Source organism: Cataglyphis hispanica, chromosome 7 (assembly GCF_021464435.1).
Source record: "Cataglyphis hispanica isolate Lineage 1 chromosome 7, ULB_Chis1_1.0, whole genome shotgun sequence".
NCBI classification, from domain to species: Eukaryota; Metazoa; Arthropoda; class Insecta; order Hymenoptera; family Formicidae; genus Cataglyphis; species Cataglyphis hispanica.
Genome location: NC_065960.1, coordinates 530,389 through 552,500, shown reverse-complemented (window position 1 = coordinate 552,500; position 22,112 = coordinate 530,389). Strand labels below are relative to the sequence as shown.

Here is a 22,112-nt window from a genome sequence, read left to right as displayed (position 1 = left end):
TCGGAATATAATGTAAGCCATTCTTCTTTAAACCATCTTCATTAAAACCGTTAAGAGTTTTCGCGATAAAAGAAACATCGTTGAAAGAAGATTCTCTATTACTATCAAATAAAGCAATATGTGATTGAAATACTTGTAATTTATATAAAAATATGTCATGAACAGATAATTTTTTTTAAATTTCCTCAGCAGCACAAATATAAAATTGCAAACAATTTTGTCGAATAATATTTATAACATCTGCATATCATTACTTAAATAATTCACAAAGATATTCCTCGCATTCTGATCCCAAAGTTATATTGTCAAGAGATTTTTGATTCTCTTTTTCTTGGAACGAAATATTTGAAAGTAATTATTTTAATATTTCTTGTTTTAAAAAGTTTTGAGATATTTGTATGAGAAAGTTAACAGATTTAGATTGTAATAAATAAATTCTTGTTTCGTGAGCTTGAAAGAAAGCATTGAATTTAAAAAAATTTTAACTTATCTTAAAAATAGAAAATATGCTTTCATATCTACATTTTCCATTAAAGATAACAAATATTTCCTAGACTTTGTTTTTTTCACTCACAACCATTTCAAGAAAATGTTTTTAAGAAAATGTTTTATTATATCCCATGATTCAAGAAGTCTATCAATACAGAAATAAAAAAGTCATCAAGTATCGCATAACTTCAAAATTTTGTGATTTGTATCTTGAATACATTTGCAAAATTAATTGAAAATAGCTAATTGTTATGGACTACCGTTAATAAAAGCATTTTTTCTAAAAAATTGTTTGCAAACTTCAATTATTTTAGCACATGCAGCCAATGCGACAGAATGGTAAGGACATAAAAATGTTATTAAATTTTTGCATTTTGATTCAAGTTTCTTTTTAAAAGATAAATGTTTTCCTGTTATATCGGATGCATTATCGAATGATAGAACAATAATGTTTAAAAATGGAATTTGGAGTTTATACATTTTTGACTCAAATGCTTTAAATAATTTTTCTACACTACAATCTTTTGATATTAATTAACTTTATTAATTGCTATCGAATATCTAAAGTTTCGAGAACTACATAGCGAACAAGAAACGTCATCCTTTTTTCATAGGTTAGCTCATATGTTTCGTCGATAAAAATAGAAAATCTAATATTTTGAATGCTATTGACGACACGTTCTGTCTCAACCGGACATAAAACATTTGAAATAATAGAATTGCATTTCGTTCGACCCATATTTATGCTTTTCAAGACAGAATCTTTTTCTATGTCTTGAAAAATACTGAGAATCTCTTTCGCGGTTTGATAAGGAATATTTTGTTCAGTAATTGCGGCATACCATATTTCCGCTGATTTTTTTCGTTCATCAAACGTTAAAAGAAATTCATCAGTCTGCGTATTTAAATCTTTGTTCCATTTGCTCGCTATATCACTTTTTTCAGATTCTTTTTTATGCATGCTGGATTCTGCGTGTCGGTTTATTTAGGTTATGCCGCCAGTAAATTTTATTGATCGGTTACAAATTAAACAATAAAATACACTGGCATCATTTGATACTTCACGTAACCATGATTTATATTATTCTTCTTCTAACCTTTATGCTCTAAATGATCTTTGTATTTTTTTTATCATCAAATGAAGTTTTATTATCAAAAGATTACTTTTGTGACACGCAGAATCCGCATGCCTGGAAACATGCGATGAGCAAGAAAATTTTTTATTGCATACATTGCAATGAAAAAGAGTGTCATCAGTCGGTTCTTGACTGATCCAACGCTTATAGCGATCATCGCTAAGCCAAGTTTGCGAAAACTTTTATTTTCGCATTTTCTTTAATTCGTCGCATATTTCCATGATAAATAAGATAAATAAGTAATAAAAAAGATAGAAAAAATATGATATAAAAGTGAGAAAAATAAAAAGAAAAGCAGAACAAAAGAATTGCGAAAAAAGACGAAGAAAAACGAAAGACAGAAATATGTTGAAATATAAATGAAAGAGAAGATAAAAAAAAATTACAAATAAAAAGAATAAGAAATTGAAAATGAGTGGAAATACCGTGAAAAACCGATTAGAGGAACTCGTTTACGTCGTGATCGCAGAAGATTTCAAGATGTTCTGCAACATGCAGCGTATCATGTTACACGGATTTTGAACAACAAATGAAGACAACTATACAGGGCTGTGCCGCTTGATAATACGGCAAGGCAATTGACGAGGGCACCTTGTATTAAATAATATCGATGTAATGTTTAAAACAATCATTATGAGGTTTACATTTTGTAAAATATATTTTTATATCTATTAATGTATTATATATGACAAACGCATTTTAGAAAAATTGCAAAACTTATTTTGATTATTAATCAAAATTTTTTATTTTGTTTAATTACCTATTGTATATGTACGAAAGATATATATTATTTTTATAATATACAGAATCCGTCATATTAATAAATATAAACTAAATTTTACTTTTGTTATTTTTATAATATTATATATATATATATATATATATATATATATATATATATATATATATATATATACAGGGTGTCCTGCAAAGATTGTGCCAACGCTCATAAGCGGGTAAAGAACAGTAAACTGAACAGAAAAGTCCTTTACCATTTTGCAATTTTCGCAATAATTATTGAAATATTAATTAAAAAGTATTAACGAATGAGCACGTGTATCGCGCGGCTAAACCATGGGACGTACGCTTTAGGCGTACAGCGGCGAGTTTCATAGTATCGCATGACAACAAAAAGTTTTGGCCTCGCGACGAGAAGGATACGCGTAAGAACAAACACTTTTCGTGCGACACGATGAAACTCGCCGCTATCACGCCTAAATTGTACGTCCCATGATCTAGCCGCGCGATACACGTGCTCATTCGTTAATACTTTTTAATTAATATTTCAGTAATTATTGCAAAATTTGCAATAATTATATATATATATATATATATATATATATATATACATATATATAATATACTGCCCGAGTGCCAGGCGCACACACATACACGGCTCCTTTCTTGTATGCGCCACCACCCTCCGCACGCGCCAGTAGCGGGCGCAAAACGCAAAATTGGCATGGCATGCGATCGTATCAGTGCGGTAGGCTCAGTCTCAGTTTGTTGCGTGTGTTTTATCCATACACGTAACAAGAGTTTATCGCGTGTTTAATATTATAACACGTTATTACACGTTGAAGTTGTGTTTTTATGTACAATTTTTAATATATAGTGTGGGGACGCAATAGGACGTAAATATAATGAGAAAACCTTGCCTCTCTTATTATATTAGTATTTTAAAGTAGTAGTACAGTAGTTACAGTAGTAGTACAGTAGTAGTACAGTAGTTAGTTAGCCAGAGGCGATTCATGAGCTGGTTGTTTTTTCACACTAAATGCGTTTTGAATGTGCGCTTTGGTTAAAAAATAAATGCCAGAGACGATCAATTCGTGAGCTGGTTGTTGTTTCACACAAGTTGCGATTTGCATGTGCGTAAAATAAATGTCAGAGGCGACCAATTCGTGAGCTGGTTGTTATTTCACACAAGATGCGATTTGCATGTGTACAAAATAAAAGCTAGAGGCGATCAATTCGTGAGCTGGTTATTTCACACAAGATGCGATTTGCATGTGCGTAAAATAAATGCCAGAGGCGATCAATTCGTGAGCTGGAGAGGATATATTTGGACAAATCTCAAAATATGGGTACTTATGTCCTATTTATATATAAACATTCACATTTATGTGGTAAAAAAGTTTATAATACTGAGCTCTCAATCATATCGATTATATCAATATACTAACTAAAGGTGATGAAGATTTATTATCGTATTCATAAAGCTTATCATGATATGGAAAAAAATATCAAGAAGAAAATCTCAATTTAGAAGATTATCTTTATTAGAAAGACAAAAAAAAATATATGATTGTGTCTCACAAGAATAGGCGATGGAGGGGCCTATTCTTTATTTACAATATTTAAAATAATGGAAATTAATATTCAAAATATTGTAAATTTATTATTTTGTCGCGATTGAGATAAATATATAATGTATTGTAAATGTTTGTAAATTTATACTACAAATACAAAAACATAACATATACAATTACATTACATAAACATTTACATATACAATTATATATATATATATATATATATATATATATATATATATATATATATATACAGGGTATCCTAGACCACCCCTTTTCTTTCAAAAACTAAGCATTTTAGAGAAAAACGTTTTGAACAAAAATTATATGGTTTTGAGGGGGACATAAGATGGTGTCATTGGTTGACCTTGGATGGTATCGTTAAGTCAAGGACACTTTTAATTTCTTAAATGGAAACCCCCCCTTATTTATTGCATACTCTTATAGCTTGAGAGCTTCTCAAAACACTATAATAAAGTATTTTTTTATTAAGAATTTTTTTAGTTATTTTGTATCTTAATCTGACATATTTTAATTTAAAATATAAAATATCTCAAAAATTATTTAGTTTTTGATAATTGTATCGTAAAATTTTTATGTACAGAATAATAAGATGAATCAAATATTGTATAGAAAATAATTGTTTTTAAAAAAGAGTATGCAATTATTTGCAATATATTTTTTTTAACAATTATTTATTTTTTTTTTACACCATTTGATTCATTTTATTATTCCGTACATAAAATTATTACGATACAATTATCGAATACTAAATAATTTTCGAGATATTTTATATTTTATACTAAAATATATCAGAATAAGAATAAAATATGTCAGAATAATACAAAATAACTCAAAAAATTCTTAATGAATGGTTTTAAAATTTTAAATTGTAATTTGATCTGTCTGTCTGTCGATCTCTCTCTCTCTCTCTCTCTCTCTCTCTCTCTCTCTCTCTCTCTCTCTCTCTTCTCGAGTAAGTTGACATGTGGACGTGTATTCTTGTCGCTCTGTTTTTGTGAGTCAATTTCTGCCGCATTTTGCCCTGCTGGGCAATTAATTCTTTTTAGAATCTGTCAAGGGCTTCCTCTGCTTGACTTTGTGGTACAAGCAGTTTCTGTACTGGTCAATTCACCGAGCTGTTGGACAATTGCGGGGATTTTTGACTGGATTTTTCTTGGAGTGAGTCTCATCGTTAATATTTTTCGACCTAGGCGTATTATTGTTTACGTGTGAAGAATGGAAGCCGGCGTAGGAGCTGGTGGGCAGGTTGACAATGGCGTAGGAAGGAGAGGACTCACGAGACAGTCTTCGAGCATGGCATTGTTAAATCTTTCAGGTATGTCAGAGAGAGCAAATAATACCGATACAAAGAATAACTCGAGAGTAAATGCACTCAGGGCTACAGTAAATAGACATACTGAGGCTGTGTCTAGGCTACTCTTGTCCAGCAAGGAAACGCTGGAAAAGAGAGGAATTATCGAGTCTTTTTATGCATGCAGAGATGCTTTCATGGAAGTATCCACGGTTTTAATTGAAGAGAGATCAGCATCTGCCAGCTGTACGGCGAAGAATATTAAGGAGGTTGTCGTGGAGGTGCTAGAGGACTTCAATAAAAAAGCAATAAATAGTGTGAAGAGTAACGTTAGTTTTTGCGGGAGCTTCAAGTGAAAAGAGCAAATCATATGCGTCTGTCGTTGGTGTTTCAGGATCTGAGGTGCGTGTCTCGCGGGGTCCAATGGTGGAGGTGTCTGACACCACCAGCTTTCTGATTGTGCCAAGTGAGAATAAGAGGGATAAATACGTCTCATCACAGGTCATTAAAGATACCTTATGCAGGGTCTTAAAACCGGCTGACTGTGGTTTAAAGGTCAGGAGGATATCTTATGCACGAGATAATGGTGTCAGAATTGAGGCATTCTCTCCTGACATTAAGAAGATCAAGGCTCACCCTGGCCTTGCGGAGGCTGGATTGACGGTGCGTGAGAATAGGAAATTGAATCCAAGGCTTATTATACATGGAGTTCCTGCCGATATGTCGGCTAAAGAGATTGAGGATGAACTCCTGGCCCAGAACCTGAGTGATGTAGCTACAAAGGACGTGAAAGTTGTTTATATTTTTACGCCAAAACAAAACAGGCGCATTATCAGTTGCATACTGGAGGTTACACCATCGGTACGAAGGACCTTACTCGAATGTGGACGGATTTATCTGCACTACTCTGCCTGCTCATTTGCGGATTATGTTCGAATTGTGCAGTGTTATATATGTCTCTCGTTTGGCCATATTGCGAAAGATTGCAAAGGTAAACCTTCTTGCGGACATTGTGCTGGGGCACATGAGATAAAGGACTGCAAGAATAGGGATTAACCATCTAAGTGTCTGAACTCTGAGCGTCATCATGTATCTCATGGTGACTTGGCCCACTCCGCCATGGATGCTGCAAAATGTTCGGTACTGAGTAGAAGGGTTAAGGACAAAATAGCCAATACCAGCTATGAATGATATGGAGAACGACCTTGAGGACCTTAAAATTTGCCATGTAAATTGCCAGTCGCTCTTCGCACATCTGGATGAGTTTCGTCACTACTTCTGCAGTGCTGACTTCCACATTATCTGCATGTCGGAGACGCGGCTTCGGCCTGCTATTACCGATTCTATGATCAGACTGCCTGGATATTCTCTCTTTAGGTGCGATAGAGTTGGAAGATCTGGAGGTGGAGTGGCATTTTATTTGATAGATCATTTTCGTGCCTCCATTCTTTGTTGCTCTGATGGGTCTGTCACGGATAGACCAGAATTTATTATGTCGGAAATCATATTCAACGATAGATCTAAACTCTTGCTAGCGGTGGTATATCGACCTCTGAATTCGGGTTATCTGAACAAGTTTTTCCAGTCATTTTTGGATTTCCAAGTAGGCTATAGGCACTCGATCATCCTAGAAGACTTTAATGCTGATATGACATCGAAACACCTTTAGTAGCCAGCAACTTGGCTCCTTTATCTTTGAGTCGAGTTTATATCTGGTGCCGTTCAGGTCCACTCATCATTTGAAGAACTCCAGCACGCTGCTAGACTTGTGCATTATCAATGACAGGGATAAGCTCAAGGAATTTAGTCAGTGTGGAGTAGCATTTCTATCAGCACATAATCTTATTTTTATAAGGTACGGGATTAAACTTCAGCGTCGTCATAGGAAGCTTATAGTTTGCAGGGATTGGAGTGGCTTTGACGCAGCATCCTTCCAGTCTGATGGTAACATTGACTAGACTGACGTGTCGGTCTCGGATAACATGGATGAAAAGATTGATATTTTTTGCACTAAATTGCTCAATATATTCAATGCGCATGTGCCTCTGAAACGACGATACTTCAGGAATTTGCCCGCCCCATGGTTGACTGATAGGATCCGTATGGTGATGCGCGATAGAGATCTGGCCAGAAGAACGTGGCGCAGGCATAAAAATGACGTATATTATGATCGATAATGCGCAACAGGGCGCAACAGGGCGCAAAATCTTGTGCGTTCTGCAAAGCGCAAGTATTATATCAACATCTTCAATCGGGAAGACAAGGCATTTGAGGTCTGGGGCAGGTTGAGACATTTAGGCATTCTTATTAAGGCCAGGAACACCGGAGGGCACCTTTCGCACTGTGTTGAAGAGCTTAATGCATTCTTTGGACATAATGCGGAACATGCTGATTATGTGGAGGAAGGCTCTTTGAGGGATATTCTTGAGCGGGATTTTAATGACGGGAGTTTTCACTGGAATTATGTAGTGCCGCGGGATATCGCGAGAATGGTTTCCAGGGCAAAATCAAATGCGGTGGGTGGAGATGGCATCTCCTTGAGATTGACAATTCACTGTACACTGCCTATTTTAGAGCATCTATTCAATTTCTCCTTGATGAATGGCGTTTTCCCTGTGAAGTGGAAATCGGCTCTTATCTGTCCGATACCTAAAGTCAGGAATCCTACATTGGTGCAACATTATCGACCAATATCTATTCTTCCTACTTTATCAAAAGCGTTGGAGCGATTGGTTTGCGCGCAGATTCGTGTCTATCTTGAGGACTCTGGCTTATATGATCCATGTCAGTCTGCTTATAGGAACAACCACTCTACGCAAACTTGTCTAATTAGGATACTGGACGAGGTGAGACATGCGGCTGACCGAAGGATGGTCACTGTGTCTGTTTTCTTCGATTTTTCGAAGGCTTTTGAGTGGATCATTTTTTGCTAATCAAGAAATTGAAGAACTTAAACTTTTCTGAGAGTTTCCTGCATTGGATACACTCTTACTTGACTGAGCGGGCTCAGGCGGTTAAAGATAGCATAGAGGGTACAATCTCATCTCCGTCTCCCGTCAGGATTGGGATGCCGCAGGGCTCTGTGTTGAGACTCTTGCTTTTCACTCTGTATCTAGCTGATTTTAGTCATGTGGTCAAGCACTGTGAGTACAATTTTTATGCTGACGATCTCCAAGCCTACATCTATTGTGAACCAAGAGATTTATCTCACACCATCCGGAAGGTCCAATGAGGACATTGATGCTATTCTTGGATGGTCTAGTACTAACAGACTCATCTTAAACTCAGATAAGACTCAGGCTATAATTATGGGAACATCGAGATTTGTCAAAGCCATTGATCCGAGTACACTTCCTGCGATAAGAGTGGATGGATCCATGATTCAATATTTTACATCTGTTAAATATCTTGGTGTCACAATCATGAATACTTTATCTTGGGAGAAGCAGGTTACTAATGTGACAAACAGAATCTATTCCGCTCTATATCAATTAAAACTTTGCAAGCACCTATTGCCGGAAGCTCTCAAATCTAAGCTCGTCATTTCACTGATCTACCCACATGTTGATTATTTCTGTGCAGCTTATACGAACATGACAACCGAACAAAGTCTGAGACTTCATAAAGCAGTGAATGCTTGCGTCAGATTTATCTTTAACGTAAGGACTGATGAGCACATTACATCTTATTATGTAAGGCTACGTTGGCTCAAGATTGATGCTAGAAGAGTTTACTTTGTTGGATGCCTATTGTATAAGATATTAGAAACTAAACAATCAAGTCTTCTACACTCCAATTTCAACTGTAAGATCGCAACATCGGACCGTGCCACTAAGGCTCCGAGTTATATGCTATTTCTGCCACTATGTAGAACTGAATTATATAAACAGTCTTTTAGATTCACATCGGCTAGGTTTTGGAATGGTCTCCCTCAGTCTATTAGGAGTGCGACGACACTGGCGGATTTTAAACAAAAGTTATATTTGTCACAGATTCATGCTTATACTGATGTTCTACTTGTGCATGACATTGAGCAATTATGATATTTAGAGATGATTTATCTCTGATTATTGCTCTATCGTCTTCTATCCACAGTTTCATCTTAGCTCTCTGCTCTCTCCTCTCTGTCTTCTCTCTCCTCTCCCTCCCTCTCTTTCTCCCTCCCTCTCTCCCTCTCCCTTCCTCTCTCTCTCTCTAAAGATTGCTATTTTGATGTTGTTAGGTGATAGAAATTGTATTTTCATTAAGTTTTTCATTTGGAATTGTTAAATGTGGTTTACAAATGCTTCATGTGAAAAACAAGCGAGTAAGTGAAACAAAAAGATATGCTTATTAACTAGTCAGTTATGTGTGTGTATTGGATGTGTATTGAATGTAATTAAATGTGTGATGAGTCATACATTGTATATACAAGTAACAGCGGAAACACATAACGTTTTAGAAATCTCTAGAAAGCATGCCAAGGATTGCTGTGCATGTGCAAAGCTTGGACTAGTAATTTTCGCAAGTATCGTTATGCATCTACCGCAATATATCGTGTATTACAGTCACATTGTAGTTTGGAACCTAACTTGTTTCTGATTCTTTCTCTCTCCTTAATACGAAATACACTTCACTGCGAAATCCACAACAGAAATAATACCATGAGCTGGACAGTTATCAGTAAACAAAAAATTTTTCCGTTTTTGATGTTTCATTTAATTATTGATATTCGTAAACCAGTTTTCAAATAAACCTGATGTCTTTCATATTTTTTTTATTAGCTTTCCTTAGGAAATAATTCGATATTCGAAAAGCATCTTGATTTTTCTATTAATAAAAGCTTGAGTTTTTTAGTTTCGGTCATATCTACTTCTAATAAAATTGTAACTCGTTCTTTGCTATGTTTACTTTTATGACTCTTAATTTACTTTCATCACTTTTTTATTTTTGAAAATAAGTGTTCAATCTGGTAAATATTTATAAAACAATACGATTTCCTCTGCTTAAAGATATTACAAGGTTCATGATTTTTAAGAAAGATAATATGCTGGTTTACTTATCTATTCTGTGAGCGCACATTTTCGTTTATACTAGCACTTTTATATCACATACTTTGTTAAATCTTATATATTGTGTCTTATTTTAGATTTTTTAACTATCCATTATTAGCTGTTTCCACTACTATTAAAAGTTTTTATGTCCCAAAGATTTGGAAAAATGTTCTTTTTCTTTCAAATTGGTCCTCCACTATTTATATTGTTGTTTCTGCATTGTTTGAACCACTTTAGTACACATTTTTTTACATCGGAAAATTTTACTTCTTTATTTCCTTATTGACTTGATGTTCAAACTAAAATATTCTCTTTGTTTTTTATTACAGCAGAAAGAGTAATTGCAGAAATGTCATATTGTATAGCAATGTCTTTTTGCAATAATAACAGCAATAGGCTCAGAGTACTAACAATTAAATGAAGAAATTGGTAAATAGGAACTAAGGTAAAGGTATTGGTGCGTAAACTTTTTATTCTTCTTCTTCTATAGCATAACAGACCTAAGGAGGTCGTTGGGCTTACAGAGAATTCGTCTCCATCTCTTGCGTCTTTGGATTCGATCTTCCAATTCTTTATTTTTAACGTTTTTATATCTTCCTACACAGAGCACAACCATCTATTCCTTGATCTATTCTTCGGTCTTACACCATGGATGTCGCCGTGCAGTATCCTTCTACATACATTATACTCTTCTGCTCATATTCTCCAGTTATCTCAGTTGCCGATCTTGATGTGCGTAATAATGTCCGTGTCATTAAACAACTGATATAATTCAGCATTCGACTTGGTCCTATATTTGTGTTCGTTTATTCTATTAGCGCCGAAAATTCTTCTCAAAATCTTCCTCTTGGATACTCCCAAACCCACTGCATCTACATTCTTCATCATCTAACACTCATATGTTATAATAGGTCTGATGAGTGTTCGGTAAATTGTCATTTTAGAAACTTTCGTCAGCTCTTTAGATTTCAATAAAGAGATAAGGCCAAAAGATGCTTTGTTGGCCTTAGCTCGCCTTCTCTTGACTTCCACTGATTCATTATTGTCTGATGTTATGATCGTCCTCGGATAGGTGAACTCGTCTACGATTTCAAAGAAATATTGGCCAATTTCTAGACTTTGGCCAAACCTGCGCCTTAAGTTCTGGGATCCAGAAACCATAAATTTTGTTTTATTTGCATTAATTTTGCCCAACCTTCTACGCCTCCTTTTCGATTGCCTCGAATACGTCCTTGACCTTTATGCTTTATGCTTTTTTAAGGCTTTAACTGCCTTTTAATATCCATAATCGATGGGAGGTATTCATACTCCTGTAGGTTATTCTGTAGGTCGATTGTGTTATTCGATTGCTCGGTGTCTTTGTTACTCTCCGATACTGCAAAAAGACATTGATAAAGTAGTCCAACTAACTTCCCAGAATTTCCTCCTGGCTGGTCACTAGGTTATCCGTAGGGATCTTTATGAATTTACATTGCGGGTTATATTCTGACTTGGCACTTTTTATTTCTTTATAGAATTTCCTGGGCACGCGATTTTAGCCTTTTCTTTTCGATGAATCTTAGTGTTTCCCTGAGGTATGATCTCTTCTTATTTCTCAGAAGTTTTTTAGCGTTTCTCCTGATTTCCATATAATCTCTTGCTCTTTTCCATGTCACGCCACTAAAAAGTTTTTGCCTAGCATCGTTTTTTAAGCTTGATCGCTTCAATACACACTTCATCGAACCAAAGAGTTTTTTGGCTTTTCCCCCAATATTTTTTCCACCGTCTAAAGTATACTATCCCTCAGATTTTTCCATAAATGATTTATTCTTTCCTCTTGCTGTTATTTCACTGTGGTTAATTTCTATCTCTTTTCTAAATTTACTTTCTATCTTTTTTCTAAATCTAGCTTTGATTTTTTTCTTCAGCTTTTCACTATTCCATACTTTGCTTTTGGTTCCTTCCGCTTTCTTCTTCCTGTGGACTATTTTAGCTCTTATTTTAGCCAGAATCAAAAAATGATCAGAGTTTACATTTACGGAGTTTACATTCTCTTTTCGTTTTTATGTTATGTGGGTTGCGTATTTTTTTTTCTACCAAGACGTGATCAACTGGTTCACTATGTGTCCATCTGGTCTAATAAGCGATCGGGCAATTAGAAATTGGTTTGCCAAATTCCTTTCTGGAGATACGACTTTAAAGGACGAACCGAGGGCAGGACGTCCTTCCGACTTTGACGACAACCTTTTAAAGGCAATATTGGAGCAAAATCCACAAGAGATATAGCAGGAAGGTTGAATACATCACAATCAACTGTTTGACGCCACCTGGAGAAATGAGAGAGAGTCAGCAAGTTAGGAGTATGGGTACCTCACAATCTCAATGAACGGAATAAAGAAGATCGCATGTCAATCACCACGAGTCTGCTATCACGGGTAAAAATTGAGCCTTTTTTAGACAGGATTATAACAGGCGATGAAAAATGGATTACCTATGATAATACCGTCCGTAAAAGAGAGTGGCTTGATAAGGATCAATCACCCCTACTAGATCCAAAAGCAAACATCCATGGAAAAAAGATTATATTGTGTGTATGGTGGGATTGTCGAGGTATAATTCATCACAAATTTTTGAAGTCAAATTTAATGATTACTGCTGATACATACGTTCAGCAGCTGCAAAGAGTGAAAGAAAAACTTTATGAAAAGCGTCCTGCACTCGTCAAAAACATCATTCTTTTACACGACAATGCGCGACCACATACAGCAAAGGTAACTCAAGAAAAAATTCTTGAACTTGGATGGTTAGTTTTACTACACCCACCTTACTCCCCAGATCTTGCCCCAACAGACTATCACCTTTTTTGTTCCTTGCAAAACTTTTGAATAAAAAAACCTTCAATTCTGAAGAGCAAGTCAGTCAAGCTGTCGAAAATTTCTTCCAATCCAAACCAACCACATTTTACAAGGAAGGAATCGATAAGTTGCCAGGAAGATGGGAGAAGGTCATACATAATAGTGATGAATACATAATAAATTTGTAACGATGCATTCCCCCATCGTTCTCGACACGTCGCCCGTCGGAAGTCTGCCGCCCGGCGAACACCAGCTGGGCAAGGGCAGAAGCGCTTAGCGCCCTATTTTTAATAACAACAAACACCAACGGTGTTTGTCGCAAACAAATAACCGATCGTCGAACAGTGCCGAGCGCTCCACGCCAAAAATCCAGCGTCGTTTCCCCCACCCCGAGGGGGACCCGGCGCGGGTGTCGCAACCGCTCCGTAACCGAAAGGATATAAAAAGTCCGACAGATTATAAATCTAGACCAGACCAGACCGGCAACTGAATCTGCTCGAGCTGTACGCCCGAGACACATCCAGAAACCGTTCCGAAACCGTCGAAAGACAGTAAACCGGAGGTTGACGAGTTCCCAGTCTCCGTCGAGAACTCTCGACTATCTGCTCCAGAGACTCCTGTCACCAAATCTCCGTAAAAGACCAAAAGTGAACGAGTTCGCCGCTTTCCTCGAGCATTTTCGAGCCTTACGGTCCTCACACCCGACCGTCCAAACTCTATGCACGACGCATCCCACGAACCAGTATCTGGGAACACGCGCCGCGTCACCGACACCGACGCCCATGCCGACTGCAGGCCGCTGCCCTGCAGTCCGCCGATCACCCGGCACATTGTACGCGAGTACGCGTGCACTTGTAAATATCGCGCCGCGAGATATCGAAGAGAATCTCGCATAAGGCACCGCAATGATAATCATATTATCGCCCGCACCGCGCGTGCCTCGCGCCTATAAGCATGCATAGACAACACACGCCCGCCTCGCCGCGCGCGCTCCGCGCCAACCAGCTCGCACCGGCAGGCACGCGCCCGTCTTATCGCACGCGCCCCGCGCCACGAGCCGGGGCCTTTAACGAGACGCACAAAACCCCGTCTAGACCGGCGTCACAACAGTAAAAACACTATAAGCGAATACGAAAAAACATTGTACAAACGTAGATCTTTATAACGACTGACCATTTTCATTGAGAGGCAAATAAACGACGTACCTTTTAACTAACGTCTCACAATTGTGTTTCAACCCCTTCACGAACCCTGATCCCCATTATGCTGTCCGCGCACGCGAAACCGCTCGTGAAGCGACCCGTTACAAATTAATATAACTTTGTTATTTAATGAAAGCAAAATAAATGTCTGATAAAAAAACGGAAGTTATTTATGACTCGACCTAACTTTAGCATTACTCCATTATCGCTTGAAGTATCATGGAAGCTATGCGATCCTATTGTAGAAAAGAAGATACTTTCTTTACCGATTTTATTATTAAAATCTCCCAGAATAATTTTCATATCAAAACTAGAGGAGTTATCGTACGCTTCTTCAAGATCCGTATGGAACTCGATTTTTTTTTCTTCTCTTTTTTCTTCTATTAGAGCGTGTACTGAGATTATTGTGACGTTGTGGCTTTAAATGCAGTCGGATCTTTCATATTTTGGGACTGATTGCTTAAAAATTCGCGACTCTGACGCTCAGCTTGTTGTTCACGTAAATGCCTGTGCCGTAGAAACTCTTGCTATCTCTACTGCCAGTGTAGAACAAATTGCCCTCCTTCTTGTGTAACACTCCTTTGCCAGGCCATCTTGCAGCGCACATAGATCTACCCTATGTTTTATTAATTCGTCCATAGTTTCTTGTGAATCATAGTCATAGTACTCCTAGTCTAAAAAAGCTTCTGATATTCTATATTGCAAGTTTAATCTTGTTGTTCCTAATTTGTAACCATTTCCGTCTTCAGTTAATTCCAATCCGAGACCCCTTCTCCTCTCTGCTAATAATTGAATTTTACGAGATGAGTTATTTGTCTATCGTCAATCTCCAATCTGGAGGACCAATTCCCGCTCTTTTCATTCTTGTGTCTTCCTCCGGGATTGTTTACCTGAACTCTAACAAAGGTTACTAGCGCCACCGCAAAGAGGTAGAGAGAGGAGGGAATGTGAGAGATGGGAAGTTTCATTTCCAAAGATCCACCTCTAATTGCACTTCAATATCCCATTAGCATCATAAACTTTTTATTGTTAAATTTTAATAATAAATGTGTATCAAACATGTACATTTTGGACCGTTTTTTTCTCCGAATATTATTCATTCATTATATTGTAAACACTGACTGATATACATGATATGATAGTATTTTAATAGTGTCCCATAATATGTATAAACTTTACACAAGTGTTGGTGAATTTTTCTCTCTGATTATCAATTTCAATTTGAATTTTGCCTGCAACGAATATTGCATATGTTAGGCTTAAAAATACTAATTTAATCTTTATTTATCTCTATTTATGTTGACGATGGAACAAAAAACGATCCAAAACGTACATTTTTAATACATTTATTACTAAAATTTATTACTAAAATTTAACAGTAAGAAATTTGCGTGCTAATACCTGAGTCTTGGCTCTTAGTTTTTTCACTTAATTTTCTTTCTTCGGTTTTGATCGGTTTTTAATAGATGCAATCACTTTAAGTTTTTTCGATACACTTAACGATTTTTAATTAATTTTTAATTAATTTTATTCCTGAGCTTATTTTTGGATTTGTATAGACGAATGTTTTTCTTTGTGTTATTCAAGACATTGATTCAAGAAGTGTTTCTAGCAGTATTACTGACAAAAGGATAATGAGTTATTATCGTTTGTTCACACGTTCAGTTGTTTTAGCAAACGGACAAAAAAAAGAAGAAAGAAAAAGAAAGAAGTTGATGCATCTTTTCACTTCAATGAAATATCAATTAATTTTTTTACTTCTATGCAACTTCTAATGCATTGCTTACTACTTCAACATCGATTAAAGAATGCATATTTAGAGTAATTTTAAAGGTTTTCTTGTTTACGTTTATATGTACTCTTCTGGACCTAGAGCGTCTTCAGAATTTTTCAGAAACTTTAGCTTTAACTTTCAGAAACTCTTCTTCTTTTGCAGATACATGCTCGAGCTCCATTGTAGCGGAACTCTTTGTGGAACCTGAACTGGAAACTCCGTTTCTTGAAACTAAGACTATCTTCTTTTGTGGAAAATAAGTGCGATAATAATTTGACGAATCGCCTTTGTATTCCATCAAAATTCCTTTCTCTGTCTTACTGAACGGGCTTCTAACTAATATTTTTTTCTTTTTTCGACCTCTTGTTTTCTTTTTTTTACAATCTCGAGCAAAATAATCTTTCTTATGACAATAATAACATTTAATTTTGCTCTTATCCTTTGGTTGACCTTTTCATATATCTTTTTGCAATGAATTCTTTTTTTTTGTTTCCTATATACATTCAACGCAGCAACTGTATTTGTAGTTTTGTCAAGTCAAGTTCCTTTTTTAAGCAGTCTTTTCTGCAGACTTTGTTTGCTCTGCGACCGCTATCTCAAGCTATCTTCAAGGAGTTGTACTTTCAAAGGAGATTAGTCAGTATTTTATAGCTAAGCCATCATATTTTGCACTTTTTCCACATATATCGTATCATTCAGATCCATTCAGAATTTTTGCGTTAAGATGAATTTGTTATTTGCTAATTTTTTATTGTAGATGATGCTCAATTTGATCCACATTTTGTTTAACAAAATCTTATAAGTAATCAAATTTATTACACAATACAATTTATTTGTTTTTTGATAGAAAAAGACAGAATGAACTTAGTTGTTGTGTCTTTTTTTATTCAACATTTGCCTTTTGCGGTCATCAAATCTGCCAGTTTTATCTTCTTTTCTATCATCGTAAATGCCGTAGGTCTGCAACTAAGTTATTTGAAATTTCCAACATTGAAAATTTCTTCCTTTCAGCTTATCAATATTCTTCACAGAAATTTATTTAGTACCATTTCTTCGCCATTTGCTCATTGATATGTACACTTCTCATGTCGTTCTTGTCTTGTGAATGCACTTGTGATAAATGCAAGATTTACTTCCTTTTTTTTCTTCTTTTTTGAGTTTTCACCAGTTTCTCACCTGAATCATACTGGGTTCATAACTTGTTGACTTGAAAGAGTTATTATTTATTATTAGGCAAGTTATTATTAGGCAAAGCTCAGTAAAAAGAATCTTGAAAATATGAGCGAATTACTTTATTCAAGACCAGTGACGATCGATTGACCAGCAGACGAACGCGCTGTAGCGCATGACCATAAACTTACACATAGAATGTTGTACGCAAATACAATCTAAGCGTGATGCTCTAAGTGATCTAAGTGTTCATAAAGATACACAAAAAAATAAAATATAGTAGAAATATGGTAATAAACATAATAAGCATAGAAACAAGAAAGCGCGGAAGCCTGAGAAATCTCTTGTTAGAATTATTCCAACAATAGATATATAAACCTGTCCGAGTAAAAGAAAAATAATGGAATTCCATCCGGACCCGATTCTATTCAAACTTAGCTCTCCGCTGGATCATATTCTGCCATTAACAATGACCCAAACATTTCTCCATACTATCATTTTTTCTTATGTTCTTATTTGAATTTTAGAGATGAGATATTCCAAATATTTTGATTTTTTATTTGCGCGCTGGTCAATTCTCATAACTTTGTTAATAATTAGAATTTCAATACAAGATATTAAATAAATATTCTAGAGATGTGTTAAGAATCTTAGAATATATAAGAATATATAAAAAATATATAAAAAAATTGATATTTGATTTTCAAAATAAGGAATAGATTACGTTCTAAAAATTATATATTAAAAATTTTAACTTATTTTGTTTTAATTATTGTCAATTAGGGAAAAACAAGAATTTTGGTGACGCATCAATTGCAATATCTACAACTCGCTGATCAGATTGTCGTGATGAACAATGGCAGTATCGAGCAAAAAGGCACTTTCAATCAACTTCAAGCATTAGGTCTCGACTTTATGAAGTTACTAAAGACGATAGATGCGGAGTGCAAAGAAGATGAGATTGAACAGCTTAATGAACAATGTCAAAACTCAATAAAAAACAAAACAAAGGCTGATAAAGTTCAAGATAAAGAAAGTTCAAATGTCTCGTTGGTCGAAGTGTGCGAAACAACAACGAAAGGTCGTATGTCTCGCAAAGTGTTCCTCGCTTATTTTAAAGCGTGTAAAAGACCTTTTATGATAGCCTTGATGATACTAATCTTTATAATGAATCAAATAATAGCCAGCGGTAGTGATTTCTTTGTTGCATTTTGGGTAAATGTCGAATCGAATTCATGGCACAAGACTAACAATTCTGCGGTGGAGTTCTTATGGAATGGTCCATTGTCTCGTGATTACATGATCTACATGTATAGTACAATGATAACAATCATCATATTACTATGGCAATTCCAAACAATCATATATTTTAATGTATGCATGTGGTCTTCGATGAATCTACACTCCGCCATGTTTCGCAGTATTTTGCGCGCTACTATGTACTTCTACAATACGAATCCAGCTGGTCGTATATTAAATAGGTAAGTAGAAAAAAAATAATGACTAATTGAATGTAATAGACGTATTTACAAACTATTGTATTGAATTAATCCAAACAATTTACATTTTTTTTAGTTTTATTATAAATAATGTTAATTATTCTTGAATTTCTTAAAAAAATAGTAGAAAACTTTTTTTGCTCAAAAAAATATTACATACATTAAAACTAAGAAAAAGAACAACATAAGTTTCATGCAGAAATATTGTTTCCCAAGTAATACATTCACAAAAATAGATCTATTAGAAACATTAGTTTGCCTGCTGTATATCTGTGTATATGTATAATATAATTATTAAAAATTTTTTTTGCATTTAAATTTTTCAAATTGTTATATATATACATTATACGTATAATATTTAGTTTTAATCACAAAATAAATATTTTTTAATAATTTTTTGACAATCGACATATTATATTATACAACAAATAAATTAAACTTATCTAAATTTAATTTGGGAAAATAAGACGTTCTTGTTTTAATTAGGTTTGCCAGAGATATTAATGTTGTTGATTTAATGTTATCGATATGCATATTCGATATCATAGTAATCGGACTTATCTCAATCACAGTAATTGTCATGATCATAGCAGTTACTCCGTGGTTAGCTATACCTTCTCTATTTTGTGCCTGCGTTTTTATCTTCTTCCGTATGATATATATCTGCACGAGTCGCAGTATCAAACGTCTCGAAGGGATAAGTAAGTAAACTATATAATACTTATAAAGGACGATATTTATAATCGGCAAATAATTATGAATCTAATCATATAAATAATTATGAATTCTTAAACGATAGATTTGTTTATTAATAGATTATGGATATTTACTGCAAAAAAATATATAAGTTGAAATACTTACTACTTACTAGATGCTATATTCACTCCTTCAACAATTTAAATAAATCTATTTAAAAATTTTTTTTTATTAAATCAGATTTGATTTTTAATTGAAGAAATACTTTTGAAAATAATAAATTAAAAAAAAATATATATATATATGTATAACTTTCTATTTTTTCTGTTTTAAATTTTGAATAAAAAATAATATTTTATATTTCTGGTGATAGAAAAAATTATGTTATATCAATCTTTTTTTTTAAGTAAAATGAATTTTTATAGATTCTTTAAAAATATCTGATTTATACAAAATAATTAAAATAATAAATAAATAATAAATAATAAATGCAAATGTTTGGATAAACTTGTAGATCGTTTTCATTTTTTAAGTTAAATCGATTATTTACCATAATAAATAATAAATAATAAATAACAAATAATAAGTAATAAATAATAAGTAATAAATAATAAGTAAGTAAATAATAAGTAATAAATAATAAGTAATAAATAATAAGTAAATAAATAATAAATAGTAATAAATAATAAGTAATAAATAATAGAATAAATAATAGATAATAAATAATAAATAATAAATAATAAATAATAAATAATAAATAATAAATAATAAATAATAAATAAATAAATAATAAATAATAAATAATAAATAATAAATAATAAATAATAAATAATAAATAATAAATAATAAATAAATAATAGATAAGATAAATAAATAATAAATAATAAATAAATAAATAAATAAATAATAAATAATAAATAATAGATAATAGATAATAAATTAAATAATAAATAATAAATGATAATAAATATATAGGATAAATAATGAAATAATGATGCAATAATCGTGAGCAGATAAGGGACAGTAAACTGGACAGAAAAGTCCTTTACCATTTTGCAATTTTCGCAATAATTATTGAAATATTAATTAAAATGTAGTAGCGAATAAGCACGCGTTTCGCGCGGCTATCGCGCGGCTAGACCATGGGATAGACGTACTCTTTAGACGTGACTACGCCGAGCTTCATAGTGTCGCACGGCAACGAAAAGTTTGGCCTCGCGACGAGAGAGATACGAGAGAGACCAAACTTTTTCGTTGCCATGCGACACTACGAAATTCGCTGCTGGCACGCCTAGAGCCTACGTCCGATGGTCTAGCCGCGCGAAACGCGTGCTCATTTGACAATACTTTTTAATTAATATTTTAATAATTATTGCGAGAATTGCAAAATGGTAAAGGAGTTTTCTGTTCATTTTACTGTCCTCTACCCGTTCACGAGCGTTGGCATAATCTTTGCAAGACACCCTGTATGTTGTATCAAGAGACATGGTAGTATCTCGCGCAGTCAAACAACAACAGTGAATGAATTGTATATCTAGACGCAAGTAGCCCAATTGCAAATATCTTATTGTTAGATCAGAGTTATATTTTATTCAAAACTATACAATTCGATATAATTACGAAAATGAATAAGAAATTTTGAATAAAATGCTAGAAAGCTTTTTTTAATTATTGCAAAGCATATACGTAATTAATAATAGAAGAAAAAATTTTAATTATTAATTAGATATAAAATATAAAAAAATTATATTTGAAAACTTGCGGTGTTATTAGAAATGTATTGTCCCATTACATTTGCAATATGGATATTTTTGAAGCTAAGTGTTGCGCTCCTCAGTTGCGCATATTTAATTCCACTCGTTCTATTAGAAGATGGGAAACCAATTACCGGAAACATTCAAAAGTGCAGAAAGAGCATCTCCCATTTTATCAAGATTATCGAAACAATCATATCATGGAAATAAGTTTTAAGAAAAACGTTATCTGGCAGTACATACGTACAATTTTTTTATATTTTCTTCTTTTCTCTTTCCATTCTATCTCAGTTGTATACGCGCGAGAGGCCATTTGAACGAAAGAAAACGTTCGTCCTTAATTAGTACGAGTCTGCCCTTTTGATATGATTTTTATTGTCGATGCCACTTGGACTCTACAGTTCGTGTAGATTCAAAAGACCACCGTTGCCAAAATGACTCTGCCATTTGATGAAGCAGTTGGAAGCGCGAGAGCCGGTGTTGAGATAGTTCTTCTAAAGAAGATTTCGAAATGGTAGCGAGAGTTGTTCCAACAAGAAAATGTCCTGGTGTCAGAGCGGTAGCATCAGAAGAATCGTCAGAGAGAGCTGATAACAAACGCGAATTCAAAATTGCTTCGATTTGAATTAAGAGCGTAGTCAACTCTTCATAGATGAGCAAAGCGTCGCCGACGACTCGACGGAGATGCTGTTTGACGGATTTTACTTCTGCCTCCTTTTTTTTGCCAAAATGTGGAACCGAAGGGGGATTGAATTTCCATGTTACCCCGTCGTTGGCGAGAATATTTGCAATGTGAGCCCACTCTTTGGAAGAAGCGCTGAACATTTTCTTCAACTCCGAAGCTGCGCCTATTAGATTGGCGCCATAGTCACTTGTGATTGTTGAGCAGAGGCCT

The 22,112-nt window shown here is 34.5% G+C and overlaps 1 protein-coding gene across 1 annotated transcript in view; it reads left to right on the top strand.

Annotated features, from left to right (window-relative positions):
• Window positions 1-22,112, top strand: part of LOC126850757 (probable multidrug resistance-associated protein lethal(2)03659) — a 209,410-nt gene that overhangs the window by 143,732 nt on the left and 43,566 nt on the right. The window contains 2 exon segments of the mRNA XM_050594052.1: window positions 18,052-18,749; window positions 19,254-19,468. Of these exon segments, the coding sequence (XP_050450009.1) occupies window positions 18,052-18,749; window positions 19,254-19,468 (913 nt within the window).